Here is a 14369-nt window from a genome sequence, read left to right as displayed (position 1 = left end):
AGTTATGACAATGGTGTTTATAAGGGATGGGCTAGAAGGTCCGAGCTACCCTGGTCATGAGTACCCTAAGACCTATAGATCCTATGTAGGGATGAGCAAGCAAATTTTTTAAATTCAGTCTGTCAGCTCAGCTCCCCTGATTGCTCTTTCAACCCTTTACTAGTTGTGTTCTTGGATAGAGTTTCTCTATCCTAGAACACAGGAGTCTTGTGTTCTCTATCCAGGAACACATACTACTAGTACAGGGCGGCAACAGCAATTGATCGCTCACTGACAGAAGGATTCCCACGGCTGTATTAATGAATGCAATAGCTATAATAATACTCCTATAGCGATTTTCGATAATTTTGCAAAATTTCGCGGACCCAGCGGAACCTAGAGGAAATTTTCACGAGAATGTCGGAGGCATTCTCGCTCATCCATAATCCTATGATATGGCCCACCTATGTCTAAATTGAGATGCCAGGTTAATTATGAATGCCAGCACTACATTTGGTCCCCCTTGGATCTGTCAATTCAAGAAACTGCAGTAGTAGTTTTTGCTGAATTAGCTTTAATATATCGAAGATATGTTTCTAAACATGATACCAGTCTCATAAGTTCTTTGGCAGCTTATGTTGCGAAACTCGTTGAATACTGTGTGAAATTGGATGTACAGCTAATGTTTTTGTCACAATAAACATTTCAGATTTTTAGAAATACAATAAATAATGCTTTAAATTATGAATTTAATTGTGTGATATGATCTATAAATAGTGGATTTAAAGTCCTTTTTGTACTATATTTTAGGCAGGGGTGTAGTGGGGCAAGTACGGGTGGGAAGGCCGTGCCCTCATTTTTTTCAGGAATGGGCACGTGTGCCCACTCTTTCTTTGCAAAGAATTCTTTGGTGGTCCACGACTCTGGCCAGTTCACACCCACAGGCCCAGATCTGTAATGGGAGAGTGAGTGGGTTCTGTTATCATGATGTCACTCTGGGGGAAGTTTCTTCCCCTTTGAATGACACATAGGGAGGGCACGTTTACATAACAATGATGCTCTTATCATGGATAGTACCGTGCCCCCTCTTTTTTACAACTAAACCACTAATCATAAAGTATACAAAATCAGCAGCATTATCTTTTGTTCTAATAATCTACCTGTCCTTTGCTTTTGGAGAATGTATCATTTAGGAAGTCTTTTACAAATATTTTAAAACTGTATGTGAAAAATTACAAAAATATAAAAATGTGCCTGTCACATGTGGTGAACAATTTAGGGCAGGGCTGGGCGGTAAAAGGTTAAACACCTTGCAAATACAGAAAAATACCTGTTGATGTTACAGGAATGCACCTAACTCTTAACCCCTGTTGTAAGCCAACAACCCTCGGCTTTTTTGAGAACTAAGTGGTATGACACAGATTTCCATACTAAGATGGAGTGATACAGTTTTTTATATTCTGAAAGTCACACCAACCTAAAAAATGAACAAAAGAAAGACCTACCTGAAAATCTGTCTAGACCGAGTGCCTTTGGATAATCCTCTTCAAAGCTCTGTACCTAAAATACACAAAATTTTATGATGAATATCCACAGCACTAAGCACAAACATACATTCTACATTGTAAGATATGGTTGTAATGTTTCTAAAAAGAACCCATACTGAGAAAAGCACATGACTTTTATTGTTGGCCGCCTACTTAAAGTCCCTAATAACAGGGCTAGCTTTTGGATTTATTTGTTTTACTGACCTAGAACTGTAAATTAAACTTTTAAAGCTAAAACATCAGATTGCATATGTTGGTTGTTAACCTAATATTAAAACATTTAACAATTAATTTGAGACACTAGCAACTAATATTATCAGAAGGGGACAGCAATGATAGTTTCCATAGTTCTCTCAACACAAATTGCTTTCAAAGTCACTTTAAATGCAGTCCCTAAACTCCACCATTGTTAACATAATAATGCAATCTTAAGGTTGGTGGTTATCATCTGGGATAACATCTAATGGTAATACCATGAAGGTCCTTGCACAAATACATCCTGCTATAGGGTGACAACTCTGTGTCCTCTGTCCCTGTCTTGTCATTCTGCACACAAGCTTCCAATAGAGACTACTTTGACTACACATCGCACAGGCAATAACCACTGTTGCAACCAGGTGAAACCTGTGCACTACATGCAGAACGGGGTTGCAGAGACATGGCAGGAAATGTAAAAATTATAAACAAATTAAAAACAAATATTTTATTCAAAAATATGCAATATATAATGCACAATGTTTTAACAATCAAAATGGTAAGCAGTTAATGCTTGGATCTTGGATTGTAGTTTTAGCAAAAAGTTTCAGTTTTAAAAACTGATGGTGTTCTCCTGCCTACTAGGACTCATCAACAATGCATTTCCTGTTCCATAGTGTTCCTATTCTGGAATCTAAAATGCAAATTCTTCCAATGTTTTGCTTTGCTGTTTGTAATCTGTGCTGCTAATCAGCAAGTTGTAATGAAGGGGATGGGCAGAATTACAGAATGTGTGTGGATGTCCCACTGCAAGCAAAGCAGGTAAAAGTGTTAATTGGTTGTTTTCAGTGACTTCAACAGTTCCTGGTTTTAACATATAAACTGCTTTTTAATTAGACCAGGCTTGCTCTTTAGGCTTTGGTACTTTTTTGAAGTTTGGTAAATATAAGTAAGGTAAATATTAATATAAATTGCTCTGATACAGAAACAAGAACAAATGTGGTTTCATGTTAACTGTGAAATGGATAAAGAATATAAATGGGCTTCTGGTGTCACATAATTTGGAAGGTGGACTCAAATATTTCTTACCCCGAACCCACTACATTCTGTTTGCAAATATTTGCTTAAGATAATATGCAAATCCTTCCATTCTTTACAGCTTCCTATTGGCCAGTGCGCCTGTCCATTATAATTGGGGACCAAAAAAGTTTGCTTGACCAAAAAAGTTGTGGTTCATATATACACACACAACATCATGCATCAGAATTTGGGACTTAATTAGGAATAAGTTTATATAGATTGCAGATTTCATTTTTTTTCACATGTTCTTTGTAAATTAATAAAAAGATATATATTTTATGTATTTTTTTAGACTTAAGCATTCTGTAAAAATGTTGCCTCTTCAGCTTGTTCTTCTTTGTTTATGTTTGGGCTTGAGTCAGCCCATTACCCAATGTGGAGTTGGCAGTTTACTGCCTAAGAATAGCTTAAGTCTAAAATAAAGATTAGAAGCCAATAGCCCTAGGCAATCCAACAGGCTGATACAAACCTAGGTTTACAAAGACAAACTAAGCATCTGCTAAGTGAGGATTCTATTTGTCACACCTATTATATTTTATTGACTGTAAACTAGAATAAAATGACTAAAGCTGCACGTTTTTTTTTAAATGTAGAAATCAAGTACAGCTTGTGGACTAACAAACAATGCTTCATTTAACAGACTCTTTGACATAGGTACTACACAAGGATAAAAATAGATGGACTGGATGTTATTTTTTTGTGTTAAACAGAAAAGAAAAAAGACTGATATATACATAGTGAATGAGTAAATAGCGTAAGTACCTTAGTGGTTTAGAAATGTAATGATGATGTGTGACTTTTTTAAGCCCATCCCTAGAAAACTAAAAATTACAATTTTGATTGATGGAATTGATTGCCCCTTTCTGCTGCAAAGTTTAGGCCAATTCTTATTTATTATGAAATTCTGTGTATGGCAATTTTTCTTGCTACCTTTTTTCTCATGCTGACCTGGGTTATTGACCATAGATAAAGGTTTAGTTCTATTTAAAAGGTAATATACTATAGTTGTTCACATGTTTGAATTCTGCTTAAAAGATGAAAACTGTGGGCATGTAATCTGACATTTAAGAAACTCTTTTTTTTTTTTTGTATGATATTTGCAGCATTACATCATGAAATCTTGAGAAATATTATCAATTAGTCTAGAAGAGAAGCCTCAGCAATTTTAAGATGATCAGACCAGTATGAACACAGTGTGGGTCTTTTAAGAAGCACTTTTGAATAAGCATATGAAAAACACGGATGCACAAAAAAATGTCAACATTATTAGTTAAAAGCACAAAAAAGTGTCATTGCACAGAGCCAGAGGCGATCATTTGGTACCTCTGTACAGCACATTAGGATTTTAGCAGTAAGACTGCAGCTCATAGTAAAATAGATGTAAGAGTGGTGCCATGCTTTAAGGTAGACTTACTCCACCTAGAGAAGTGAGCCTAGTGTTCTCGGAAAGTGGGCTCCCTTAACTGGCTGATGGTTTAATCAATTCCTTGTTAAAGAGACTACATCCGAAGACTATTTAAATTTATATTTGGCACAAATGAGTGCTGAAACTTTGGTATTGCCAAGATTTCTTGAGATAGAACTATAATATGAATGATATTTGAACTGCCATCATGTGTTTATTGTTTGTTTTAGAATACCTCCTTTACATATGCCATAGCTAAATAACTATATCAAATAATCTCCAAAAAGTATTGCTGACAAAGGAATTGCTGAAGTTATTTTATCTGACAAATAAGTTAGATATAGTGTGGGCAGGCTAGGTGGGTATTTCTTTGTTAATTTGGCTGTGCATTGAGATGTGTGAGAGCTTACTGAAAATATATGTGTAAATATTTGAGGCCAAACTGAATACCTGGTGGTCTGCCATCCTATACACTATGTGCCCACATAGAACTATTTGTGCAGATTTGTAACTGTGCTGTGTCAGATAAGCCCCCCTAGGTGACAGTTGCTGTAAATCTAGTGTTCTAATATTGTAATGAAGGTATATTTTATTTTCAGCATGGTAAATTTTACCATGATCATGTCTGCTTTGTTTCAGTGTAGGGATATCTGAATTCTAGATAATGATGTCATAACATTACATTTCTGTTTAAAACTTCCTCTATACTTTTCAGTTAGACATTACAAATATTATCCGTGGGACATCTAATTGATCTGATGCATCTTAACTATTCTATAGCATGACAATGACCCCCCAAACACACAACCAAAATGCTTAAAAAAATGCAGTGAAAGGAAGACCAAGAAATTGTAATGACTGTTTGGTCTCCAAATAGCTATTATCAAGCTAGTTTGGAACTACTTGCATATAAAGAAGTAGGATAGCCATGTCCCAGGGAGAAATGTGGCAAGTTCTATAGAAATCTAGTAACAGCCTATTATGACGTGATAATTTAGGGATTGTGAAAGATCTGAGGTAAATCAAGGAAGTGACAACAAAAAGTGGGCATCCCCAAATTGTTTCTTACAGTGGGAAGGAGTTTACTGGAATAACTAAAGCTGAATTTCCATCTTTATCCTCCCCTGTCCTGTAGCTTAAATGCATTCATTGATTTCACTTCACACAGCCAGGTTCTTACAGTTTACTTTAGATCATTTTTTAATCCCGTCCTCCCCATTTGAACTGGACCTGGTCTGCCACATTGGTTTCAGAGTCACATGTGAGAATACACAGGGCAGTTCTCATGCAGCTTGCCTGGGAATACCTATTCCTCCAGAATAACACCCAGTCATCAGTAATGTACAGAGTGCAGGGGTCAGGGTTATGTTATGCCCATTGTCCAAGAGTCATGTGATGCACAGGAGTGCAGGACTTAAGTGTAAATAAACTACATAATACTTTGGAATTTTGGAGATTGACATACTCGGGCATTTATTTACCAAAAACAACCCAATCTTTTATATTTTACCAAAGAATGTGGACTAAATTGTATTTGTCTGCACTGAAATGATTACTTTTTTTTTACCAAAAATGTGAATTGCACCAATATTATGTGACATAAAAAATTGCAACTGGCAATATTTTGTTCCATGGTTCCAATGTTTTCTTAAAAATACAGTATAATGTTTTTAGGTGTGTTTTTATGTGGGAACAATTCACATTTTATCATGCAAGTAAAAGACAAAAACTGGCATTAAGACATTTTTTTTAGAATAACCAATTTCACCCTATTATTGCAAGACCTAGTTACCAAGAATAGGACAGATGGAAGATACCACAGAACAAGGAGATGGGATGTAGGGGAGCAATTTAAAGTATATATATGTTGGTATTTTACATTCTTAATGCAAAAAAGGGAACAAGGAATGATGTTTAGGGGTCTTACAAAGATTGAACATATGCCAATCAGGCTGAATTACTATGACAATGCAACAAAATGTTATAAATGCTTCCTTGCAGCTTTTACTGTGCTGTCTCTTTTCTTTTTCTTTTCTTTTTGTATAACCTGTTTGTCTTCTCAAATTAGGCTTGATCAAACAACAATAGCACTGAAGTGGCCTCTTGAGCATAAATGATAATATATATCCAAAAGCCATGCATTAAGTGCTTGATGAGTCTGGTCTGTTCTTTGCTTTACTCTTTGTCCCATCTCTCTCAGCGAGTATTTTTTCCCTTCTCAAAGTAATTAAATTAGCTTTATACCATCATTTTTCATTTTTTACACATTTTTGACATTATCTTGACCTTTCCAGTTTTCCTTTACTTCCTTCTTCTCTACTTATTTATTGTAAATAATTTCTAAAATGAGCTCTCTGGTCATTGAAATAATAATATCACTTTAAATTACAAGTGGATTTGAGCATAGATACAGTCTCAGTTGTAATGCAAAGTGCATTTTACTGGCCAGACCTAGTTCTATATCTCTCATTTGACTGTCAGTTTACTCCAAAATCACACTTTGTCACTATTCTATAGCTAAAATAACATTTACCGCAAGCTATCTAGACTATCTGGAAAGTGTTGACTTTGACTTAGCTGGCCAGCTAGAACATGCATTGTAATATAAAGGAATCAAATGAGAATAAAAATGATTGAGAATAGTTGTTATATTGCAAAATGATTACTTACCTCCTCCATTTCAAATGAATCTGGCGGTTGGAGTCTGTTTTGTAAAGCTGCTTTTCTGAATGTTTTAGAAATAAGTTTAGAGCCTCTCAATGTTCTGATTTTACCAGACATTTCAGGAAGGTTGTATTGTTTTACATTTGCAGACAGTGTACTTGGCTGGAGTTCTGCCCTTAAGGGACTGACATTTTCATTGTCCATGCTTGGAATTTGTTCTTTGGATAAAACCTCTGCATTTTCCTGATCAGTACTTTTGTTCTTCGCAAAGTTTACATTTTCAGTATCTTTTATTGGCTCACATTGGTCTTTTTTCTCAATTGGGCCTTTGCTAACCACATCAGGGCCTGGATTCTCATCAACTATTTTCATCTGTCTGGACACCTTCCAAAGCAGCTGACGTATTCTCTTTCGTTTTTCTTGTGTTAGTGTAGATTTTTTCACATTTTTATTTTCCCCATTTTGAAATACGTGAACATCATTAAGCAAAGATGAAAATGCACTTGTCACTTGCTCTAAAACTTCCAGCTGACGGAATCGACCTGGAAAATTTAAATACATTGTTAAACATTACATTTTTCAATTATACATTTTTTCTTTTAAATTTTTCCTCAGTCTTAAGATAAATAAATTTAAGATAACTATTTTTATCTTGCTTATTATCTAGCTTATTTTTTTGCAAATTACAAACCTATAACAAACTTGAAAATGTAAGCTCTCCAAAATAAAAAGTCTCCAGGAGGTAAGCTTTTCAACAAAAAAGACAGGAAATGTTGCTTTTGCCTAAAAAATATTTTTTGGGTTACCTGGTGACTCAATTTTTACTGTAGACTGCACAGAGCATGCACAATGCAATGTAGAGCATGGCACTACTTTAGAGCCTGGTAAGGCCCTTGGACCCCCTGAAAATAGTTTTAAGTGCCAAGACAATTTAACTTATGCATATGCATTGCCCCACCTAACTACCAAAAGAGGATTGTGGGGAACCCCGAACATGGATGGCTGTGGGGAATGCAGTGATGACAGGATCCAGGACCTGTCAAAGATGTAGGCCACAAAGGTAGGTGCGTGCCATAATCTTCAAATATGCTATGTATACTTATTATAATTTTTCTAACATGATACTGAATCAATAAATCAAGCATCTATGTCCTGTTGCATTTTTAGGGGGTTGAAATTTTATTATTTAATATTTTTTCTTGCAGTTTTTTATTACAAAGTGTAAGTATACACAAATATTAACACCAGTTTTCAGATACAACATGTTTTGCTATAATTATAAATATTAAATAAATCTTAAATTACAAACCACATAAATTAGGGTTCTCAATTTCCATCCGTCTTTTTTGGGCCTCTATGAAGACACGAGTGTTAATTCCTTTAGCTTCAGAAGGTGTCATGAGAAAGCGGGAAGGAATTTTAGTACAGATGTCAGGTTCATCAATTCCAAATCCCAGATCGATAAGGAGTTCAGTTGGGTCTGCTTCACATAGTTTAAGCATATCCGCCACACTTTAATTTTAAAGTAAAATTAATTTGAATTAGTATACTACTGATATACATACAGTAATAAGAATAAGAAAGTACAACCTCTTTCAATTATAGAGTTGTATGTATCAGGACATGATAAAACATATCTGAAAATTATTTAAATCTAATCTCAGGTCAAAATAACAAAAAACAGATTGCACTGTGTCATTATTTATTTACCGAAAAAAATGCCGAAATAGAGAAGCAATGTGTTAAAATCTTAATACGCATCATGATTCAATAGCTTGTAGGACCATCTTTAGCAACAATAACTTGAAGTAATATGTTTCTGTATGACTTTATTTGTCTTTAAATAATTGTAAAGGAATTTTGGACTATTCTTTACTACATTGCTTCAGTCCGTTTAGGTTTACAGGCATTCATTTATGCACAGCTCTCCCACCGCAGCATTGATTGGTTTAAGGTTTGGTCTTTGATTGGACCATTGCAGCACCTTAAATTTTTTATTATGAAGCAAAGTTTTGTGCTTTGCAAATGAATATCTTAGCTTGCTTTCGAACTCTTCTAAAGTGAAACCACATTTATCTGTGTGTTGTTTTTTCTGATTCTACATTACTGCTCTCAACAAAAAGTGGACAGAACCCCATCTGAATTTCTGACAAAGTATACATTCCCTTAGAAATGCTCATTGATTCATAAATGTATTCATACAACCCACCTTGTAGGAGCGACTGGAGCATGTTTTTCATCTCCATCCCATTTGGCTGTAGGAGGTGTTTCTATGTAAGAATGCAGAGAGCTGGACAAAGGACATACAAAAAATGTTATTACTTTATCAGCTCTACACTGTAATTAATAATCTGTACAATTCTTTTCACAAGGCATAGTTGCCTTTCTAAATTAAGAAGGAAGAAATAGAAAACTGGAGGATGAAAAAAAAAAAAAAAACAATACATTTGCTTCAACCCACATTGCCTTACTTTGAAAAACAAAATATGGTAGCATATTGTAGGTGCAAGAATAAAGGTGTTAGGTGTTAGCAAATGCTAATTATACTGTAAATGAGACAGAAGGTATTCTGTTTTATGACAGATGGTGAATCAGCTGCTAACCTTCAGGGAACACAGCTTCTTCAGCCATGACTTTCAAAATATATTATTTCTGAAATAATGTGTTCCTTTTTGAGCAATGTACAGCAGAGATCAAACTGCCTAGGTGATCACATTGCCAAACACACTGTTGATTAAGCAACTTTTAACCTGCTTAGGTTAGTAACTGGGTGTTGCTTAGAAAAAGCACTGAAAATAGTTTTCTTGAGATTGGCCTTGAAAAGTGACAAAACAGTTCATTGCATGTCTATAAAAAAATTGTCATCTTAAGTGTGTTTAATGAGCTTTCTAGAGTTGCTGGTCATTAATCAGTCACAAAAGCCAGCACTTATAGTACAAACAATGTGTCCGTATCTTTTAAGTAAGCCATTACAAATATGTTCCAGCCCACATGTTTGTCTTTCAAAACTGTTCCTGGGAAATCATTTTCCTATTTCTTGAATTTAGTTAGAAATAGTGACGTCTTTGGGAGTTTTGAATGATGTAATTATTGTTTGGTTAAACATAGTTCTGGGCTATATTTAAGGAAAGATTAGTAGAAATCTATTTCTGTTTTATTACTAGTTTAATTAAAACTACGAATATATGGCGAATATTGACTTGTCAAACAGTAAGGTAGAACCAGTATGTACAATAATTAGTGAACGGTACCTGGTTGTAGAGAAAGCATGAACTGTGACCCCATTATCTGCACTGAGAAAATGTCTTTGTGACCCTGCTTTGTTGGTACCTTATCTTACCAGAGTTGTTTTGGCTTTTTTAAAATGTATTTTAAATGTTAAATGCACATTTTAGGACTGAAGATTACTTTAAGTCCCTGTAACATTTATTTTCTGAAGCAGAGACCCAGTTAAAAAAAAGTAAAATACATACACAGGTCCAGTCCTAAAAATGTGCATGCCTATAACACAGTGAGAAATCTAATACCCAACATTTCCCTGGCAGTGCTTGAAATCTATCTGACAGCCAAGGGTCAGCAGCACACATACAAATATTTAAAGTCCTGGTCACTGTTTATATGATGGCAAAGCTGCCACCAAAAGGACCACATTCTAGGCAGCCAAAGAAAGAGTGTTTGTAAAAAGTAGAGGGGGTTTTAATGAACACACGTTGAATTTAGTGCAGTGCTTACCTAAACCTGTCCTGGAACTCAAGTCCTTAATGACAGATCCCATACACTCCCACAATAGCACAGGCAATTGTAGTGGACACCAAATTTGGTCATTGGCATCACTCAGGACTCCCTTGGCTATCATTTCAGCAGTGGGGATCTGTCATTTACAGGTTCAAAATAAAGGGGGAAAACAACATAATTTTTTCCAATTACGTTCAGCTTTAAGGCATTTCAATTAATGTGTATTTTTAATGTTTCATAGTCTGAGTTCATAAAACCCTCTCCTCTTCTAAACAGTACTTTGAAAATACTTTCTGCATTGGTACATGTCCTCTATGGCAGTGCCTGGTCCTCTATTATTTTTTCACAGTTGTTTTCTTTTTAGCCCTGAAATAGGAACAATGCTGTCTCTTAACCCCTATGTATTCCACCATAATATCAGTGTAGCAGAACTGAAAACTTACAGTGCTGAGCTGACAGCGCCACGAACTAGTATTCAAATATTAAGTATTTCAAATATACAATAGCAATGTCCATACCCATATATTGATATAGGAATGTGTGAGCTGTAACAATCATTTTTATTTTAAACATCTTTCCAGCCATAAACAATAAAAGTGCGCAGATTTAAGTAGTTAGTCTGGATTAAAAAAGAATAGGAAAAAATATTAAAGTGATAGATATGCACTTGTGATGACAATTTATCTTGCACTTTTGAAAAAAGGTAAATCTCCTGGATTACTGGGATGTAACTGAATATAAATAAAGGTCTTTTTCAAGCCTGTGACTGGTTTTTGTTTATTACAAAGGTCATTCATTTTGAGGTGTATCCTAATAGGGTAGTATCATGACTCTTATACACGGCAATGTTTTCCACTATAAAAAACAGAACAAAGTTTTACAGAATGTGTTTACAGAAAATGTTGTTCTCACAAAATATGTCTTGAAATATGCATATATGATGTAATCTCTATCTCTCTCTCTCTCAACACAATATTAAGTTTATTATCGGTATTGTGTCCCTAGTTATAAATAAAGTTGTCTGACAACTATACTGTGGTTTGTCGGTCAGTGACTAATGGTTCATTTTTCTATCCGGAAATGCTTCTAATTTATTGATTGGCTTCCTCTTCCTGTAACTGGGAGGATCTCCCTGTAAATAGTTGAAGAAGTAACCAGTGACGTGCGATCAAGTAATGTCTTTAATAGGAATGCACTTCTTACAGCAAACAGACCTTGTATTAGAGGAAGGGTACTGGAAGTGATAACCATAGTGTCATAAGTATTTTGTAGAAGTCACAGAAACAGAACACAAAGTCACCAGCACTCCAAAATACAAGATTCTTGATTTATAACAAAAAATTGTGACAGCATGTTAAAAGGGAGTGTTCTATTCCTCATCCGAATATTGGCAGCCAAAAGGTGGGTACTTACTTTGGAATAAATATGAGCAAGAGAACCTGGATGGCCTAGCCTGGCAAGGGTCTGGGACCTAATTAGCTGTGGGGCCTGGGATTGTTGAAGTCCTGAAAGAAGGACTAGCTGCCTGAGGGGGAGAACGTCTGTCAATCAATTCTAAAGACAAGATCTCACAGTGGTGCATGTATTTAGGGACTGTCAGCTTGAGAGCTAATGGCAAGCTACTAGAGTTCAACAGATCTCCCTGAGTGGAGAGAGAAAGATGGCTAGGAAGAGCTCAATAAGGATTTGGCCTGGGATACTAACCCCTCAATGTTATGTGAGGTCAGAACACTCTGCACCCCACCCCAACCCCAGCTCTCTCTGTTTGTTCTTTAAAGTTCAGTAAACCAAAAAAAATTATTTATAGACTGAACCTGTGTGTGCTTATTGCCCGCCACAAGAGAGAACCAGCAGAAATTTAGCCACTTCAATGGAATGCTGCACTAATATTATTTTTAATTTTTAAATCTGCTGTACACTGCATTGCACTTGACGGACCTCTGCACCCTGCATTACATACTACTGTCTGTTAGCATTTCACTTGCAAAAATAAAAGCTGTTTTTTGTGGATATGAGGACTGTGGTGTACTGTGTATACAGTAAGTAAGCTCATGTTTGGTTTTGACATAGTTTTAAGCCCTTAAACCTGGTGGAACAATTGTATAAAACTCATAATTCGCTACTTTGCAATGCAGCAACCAATGCATTGCTTTCCTCAGGAATCCAGCCCTCCAATTGAAAATCCTGTATTAGTCTATGTCCTGATTAGGGATATGGAAAAAGTAAGATTTATTATCTTATTTCAAGGATTTAATTAGGCGTTAAACATTAGGGTAGGAAATGTTTAGCACTAGGAATATTTAGCTTTTTTATTGTAACAGGATTGGTTGTGTTCTGGTTTCGGTTTGTTGTGAAGAAGTGACAATGTTCCTAAAGCTGGTTATAGACTAGTGGTTTCTGAAATGACTAGTTGTGACTAGTTATGACTAGTTGTTTGTTTTATATGTTTTTACTTATATTGTTAGATGTGCCTAAAGCTAGGTACAAATCTGGAATAATTGTCGTTAGAAAACAAACGACTAACGATTATGCACTATTATTTTGAACGATCGTATTGTGCACATTTCTGTACATGCTGTAATGATACGATCGTTCAAATATAATCCACCAATAATGGATACGATTGTTTGAACGATGCAGGAAGTGACATGTAAAGGAGAAAGTGTACTGCAGAACCATACGTGATCACTGAACGGCCGTATACACAATAGATTACACACAATCGCCACCCAATCAGATCTGCCTGGACGGCCGTTCGTTTCCAGCGACAATCCTCGTTCATCAGTGTAGTTGGGCACTTTTTTTGTTAACAATTATCGGACGAACGGTCGTTAGTCGTTCGTTTCCAACGATAATTTTTGCACGTTTGTACGCAGCTTAACAGGCACACATTTTATTTTGAAAAATTACTTTTCTTTACTTTTTATCTTCTCATGACAAAGCAAACCAGGGGAACCTAGTAATGTGCTCTGCCAGCAAGCTTTTCCTGTATGTCTAGGTACCTGCTGAGAAGTCAGTGATTTACAAGTACAGAGCACCATTTAACTCAGAACAGAACCAGAAAGACAGCCTTGTAACTACTTGGCAGTTATTAAAAAAGATAAATTTACTAAAAAAACAATAAACAGCTCCTGCAAAAAACAGCTTTGCAGGACTATACATAATTAAGGTACAAATTCACAGCTACTTGTTTTTCAAATTTAACGCTCTGAATAAATATTGGTATATACATTTTTACATCAGCCAGGACAGTTAAAAACAAACTACACTCAATATAAATAATTTTTTGTGCATTATGTAATGCAACAACTAGAATAAATGTTAGGATATTTAATTATATTTGGTAAAGTACAACAAAATGATTGGGTGGGTACTGCATTTAACCTGCTGGGGGTGTTATATGTGTTATATATACCCAATAGGTAAACCCAAGCTGAAGAAAAACCCTCAAACTTTAGGTGCTAGGATTGAAGTAGTAAGTTACACTAACTTAGATATGTAAGGTGATTGATCAAATCTTTTAAAAACTACTGTAAATCCATATTCTACAACTTCATTGTAAACATAAACTAAGTAACTATAAAAACAACACAGTATAGCTACAGGTTTTGGACTAGTATTCCTTTCCTAAATTTGGGAACAGGCTACCTTAGTAGCATAGCACTATTAGGTTGCTTTGATAGTTGCCCCTATCAAGGCAGGCAGGCCCTTAACAGCATAGGCGCAGGGGCCTTATCCCTGGGTGCTAATGGGAACCAGTCATG

General features: G+C 35.6%; 1 protein-coding gene across 2 annotated transcripts in view; it reads right to left on the bottom strand.

Moving 5' to 3' along the window:
- ITPRID1 (ITPR interacting domain containing 1) overlaps nucleotides 1–14369 on the bottom strand; it is a 75347-nt gene that overhangs the window by 21773 nt on the left and 39205 nt on the right. For both annotated transcript variants that reach the window (XM_072412137.1, XM_072412138.1), the window contains 4 exons: nucleotides 9080–9160; nucleotides 8180–8382; nucleotides 6877–7412; nucleotides 1485–1539 (listed from right to left, as the gene is read on the bottom strand). In XM_072412137.1, the coding sequence (XP_072268238.1) occupies nucleotides 1485–1539; nucleotides 6877–7412; nucleotides 8180–8382; nucleotides 9080–9160 (875 nt within the window). The remainder of the gene's footprint in view (nucleotides 1–1484; nucleotides 1540–6876; nucleotides 7413–8179; nucleotides 8383–9079; nucleotides 9161–14369) is intronic.

The sequence above is a fragment of the Pyxicephalus adspersus genome, chromosome 5 (assembly GCF_032062135.1).
Source record: "Pyxicephalus adspersus chromosome 5, UCB_Pads_2.0, whole genome shotgun sequence".
Lineage (NCBI taxonomy): Eukaryota > Metazoa > Chordata > Amphibia > Anura > Pyxicephalidae > Pyxicephalus > Pyxicephalus adspersus.
The sequence above is the reverse complement of the archived record's forward strand: the minus strand, read 5'-3'. Positions and strand labels throughout refer to the sequence as shown.